We start from the raw sequence: 3,814 nt of genomic DNA, 5'->3' as shown, positions 1-3,814 counted from the left end.
TCTAGCTCAGCACCCGGCTCAGCCATCTCCCGAACCCGAACCGCCGCTAGATGAACCTCCGGCCGCCACGGCGGGGCCCTCCCATTCTGCTCCGAGAGCCGAGGACGAGGATGAGGACGAGGATGAGGAGGCGCCGCTGTTGCAGATGGCGGAGTGCCGCATTTGTCAGGAGGAAGACACCGTCAACAATCTCGAGTCGCCATGTGCTTGCAGCGGTAGTCTCAAGGTACATTCTTCTTTTCTTTTTTCCTCTCAATTTTATTTTAATGATTGAGGTTTAGGATGATTAAAGAATGAGGTAATTTTTTCTCCCAAAAAATGTTTGTGTTCTAATTTTCTTAATTGATAATGTATTTGACCTTATGGTAGCTCAATTTTTTGTGCACACTAAAATTGCAAGCAGCTCTTTGTTGATTATAAATGCCTATGGTGTTGTTGCTGCATCAATTTTGACGTAAATTTATGGGTTTGGGCTTTTTCTTTCCCTTTTTAAATTTTTGATGGGGAAAATGCTGCATTTCTAATGTTTCTGTTTATCCCCAAAGATGTGGACGTGCAATACTATGTGAATATTCACCAAGCTATTAGTTGGTGAAATGTTTATGATTATTTTGGGTAGATGTTTTTGTGAAAAACTATTTGTCCATCTAGCCAATTAAATGTTGATGCTGTGTGTTGAAGAATAATAATGGATGGACATCGTTGTTCATGGGTCATTGGTTTTTAGATCCTTTCTGTGTTTCTAATTCATGAATTTCTTGGAATTTTTTTTTTCTCAGTATGCTCACAGAAAGTGCGTCCAGCATTGGTGCGATGAGAAAGGAGACATTATTTGTGAGATATGTCACAAGGTATGCATCTTAGTTGTTAATGCAAGATATCCGCATGCTGTGGTAGGGGGCTTTCGCCGCTGTGTGTTGCCGGGATTTGGGGGAAAAGGGTGGAAATCTTCAGTGTGCTAACTAAACATGCTCATCATATTCATCATTGGTGTGAGGATTTATTGGATCAAAGCAAATTGAAAACTAAACTTGCTCTTTTTCCTTTTGTGTATGTCATTCCCAGCCCTATGAACCTGGTTATACTGCCCCACCACCTCGTGCACATCCTGAAGAAACTACCATTGATATAGGGTAAGCTGAAAGTTTGTATGTTTAGAATAGTCTTCATTTTATTGTGTTAGTTTTTATGTGTAAGCCTTTTATTTCAAACTCGAAATAGATATTCCCTATTTGTTTGAAATTGTTGTCCAACTACTGATTAATGACCCATGACCATTTTTTTTCAGGGGAGGTTGGACAATTTCTGGCACACCTTTGGACTTGCGGGATCCTCGTCTCTTGGCAATTGCTGAGGCGGAACGCCAATTCTTGGAAGCAGAGTATGATGGATATGCTGCTTCTAATGCCAGTGGTGCTGCATTTTGCCGTTCAGCTGCTCTTATTGTAAGGCACTAACCTTGAAGACACTTTTAAAAAGTTATTTGTGGAACTTGGTCAGAAACATATATAGTCTTCAGGCCATGCTAAAGGAGTATCAAGTTTGTAGGGTATTTGATGTTTCATATTAATTTGGAATTTTAAGTTATTTGTTTGTGTTATGATTTTTAGGGTGCTTAAACCCTGGTGCATGCATGGCGATGCATTTGTCCACCATTTACATTAAGCATATATTGACTTCATTAATATGCTTAGGCTAGTGTTGTTAGCGCTACTTGAGCATGATCTTAAGTCCAGTTCATTCTATTTGTTGCAGTTGATGGCTCTTCTACTCTTGAGGCATGCACTTTCAGTCACAGATGAAGATGCCGATGATGATCCATCCACTTTCTTCTCTGTAAGTGACTTGAGTTCCTTCTGGGCCTTTGGCTAAGTTGTAAGTAGATCATATAGTATCGATTGCTTGGCCTTCAAATGTACCGCCAAAAAAAACTAATTAAGTTGCCTTTTCTCACAGCTTTTCTTGCTTCGAGCTGCTGGGTTTCTTTTGCCTTGCTACATCATGGCTTGGGCAATCAGTATTTTGCAACGTCGGCGACAAAGACAAGTAAGTTTCAGTTTTGCTTTCCAAAAAATCTAGCTTTGATAATGAGTTTGGTATCGATGTATCCGGTTATGGCAAATGAGACAAGACTTAGTTGTTCTTGCTTTTAACTTAGTATCGACTTAATACGAGTTTGCTCAATTTTGTTCATAGTTATTTCGCGTGTTATGGTGAAACAGGAGGCTGCAGCACTGGCAGCAACTCAAGTCGCGTTCGTTTTTCAATCCGGGCAGCGTAGGGGTCTGCAGTTCGCCATTGCACCAGGACCTGCAGTGAGTACACACCAGGAACAAGTGTAGTTTGTTTGTATGCTAGTGTATGTGTACGAAATGGCGATGCGCCATGTAAAAAGATGGCTTTGTTGAAATGCCACATATAGTACTCTTGATTTTTCTCCGCCCTAATGTTAATGTACCTACCTGCATACATTCACTTTGCAAATTGCAACTTTGAGATGGTAGTTAATTTTTTTTGAATTCGAAACAGATTTATTTATTGATCTAACCTCAGCCTATTTTTAGCCCTCTGCAAAATAGATACAAGAAACTTGGGTAATCATCCCTTTAAAGATTAACCATTTTTATTGGGTGTGGTTCTCGTGCAGCTAAATTGTAAATTTATTTTAAAATAAGTTTTGAGAATTTAAAGCTCAAACTAACTATTTATAATCCTCTTCCGTGTAAAACATATCTTTGGCCGTATAGTACATGAGTTTTTAGCGATATATTTAAGACTACTGGAAAAGAAATATATTTAAGCATTTCACTTCGAGGTGGTAATAACAATAAATTTGACTTAGTAAATAGTAACTCTGGCGACGGCACATGCTAAATGGTTATATTATACCAACTAAATTATTCCTAATCATTTTATTTGCGTTATTTTTCTAATTGATTTATTTACATCAATCATTGATTATTTTATTAAAAGTTCCAAACAAATTATTTATTAATCATTGGTAGTTGTTAAAACATTATTGTGCCAAACAACTACTAATATATTATTTACTTTTTTCGGGTATGCTTGTGTCAAATTATTTAAACATACTAAGTTTTAAAAACATGATCTATGCCAAATAATTATTAGAAATATAATAGTATAATAAAACAAGTCAACGCATTCAGTTTTATTTACCCATAACTCAAAGTAGGCTCAATTCCAACTAACGAAAGATCCACCTTTGCATTCCTTGTCTGTAATGGGGCTTGTCAGCCTTGTCTAGAGTAGAATTTAGTTTTGTTTTTCTTATTCCGTTTTTGGTTTTAAGGATGAAATAGAATTTGGAATTGAGTTTTTTTTGTTGAGAAAATAGTAACTAGATGAGATGTTAACATGTGGGAGGTCCATAGACATACTTTAGGTCAAAGTTACATCTATAATTTAATTATGTATGTAATATCTATATACATATTTATTGATCTAATATTACTCAATTATTTTAAAAGTAATTAAGAAATGTAAATAAAATAAATTTTAGCTACTTTGAGCTCATTTTTTATTATATCTCAAAACTATTTTATACTATAATAGTATTGATATTGAAAGGATAGACATTAGGATTTAGAGATTTTATTGAGGTAACTGTAAATATAGGTTTGATTTGATGGATATAAATAGAACTGTGATTGCGAATCAGATTATGGTGACTCTATTAAAGTGTGTAACTGAAGGAGAAGAATTATTGATCAGGGACAAGAATTAAGAGAATCCAAGAGATAAAGAGAGACTTTCATTAATATTTCTTTTATAATTTATAATACTTCCATTTACA

The 3,814-nt window shown here is 35.8% G+C and overlaps 1 protein-coding gene across 1 annotated transcript in view; it reads left to right on the top strand.

Moving 5' to 3' along the window:
* The window catches only part of LOC107631870, a gene marked incomplete in the record, with an annotated part of 2,967 nt that extends 420 nt beyond the window's left edge, over positions 1–2,547 (top strand). The window contains 7 exon segments of the mRNA XM_016335442.2: positions 6–226; positions 780–851; positions 1,066–1,133; positions 1,289–1,445; positions 1,756–1,836; positions 1,957–2,046; positions 2,223–2,547. Of these exon segments, the coding sequence (XP_016190928.1) occupies positions 6–226; positions 780–851; positions 1,066–1,133; positions 1,289–1,445; positions 1,756–1,836; positions 1,957–2,046; positions 2,223–2,342 (809 nt within the window).

The sequence above is a fragment of the Arachis ipaensis genome, chromosome B03, assembly GCF_000816755.2.
Source record: "Arachis ipaensis cultivar K30076 chromosome B03, Araip1.1, whole genome shotgun sequence".
NCBI lineage: Eukaryota > Viridiplantae > Streptophyta > Magnoliopsida > Fabales > Fabaceae > Arachis > Arachis ipaensis.
Note: the sequence above shows the minus strand (reverse complement) of the source record. Positions and strands in the feature narration are given on the sequence as shown.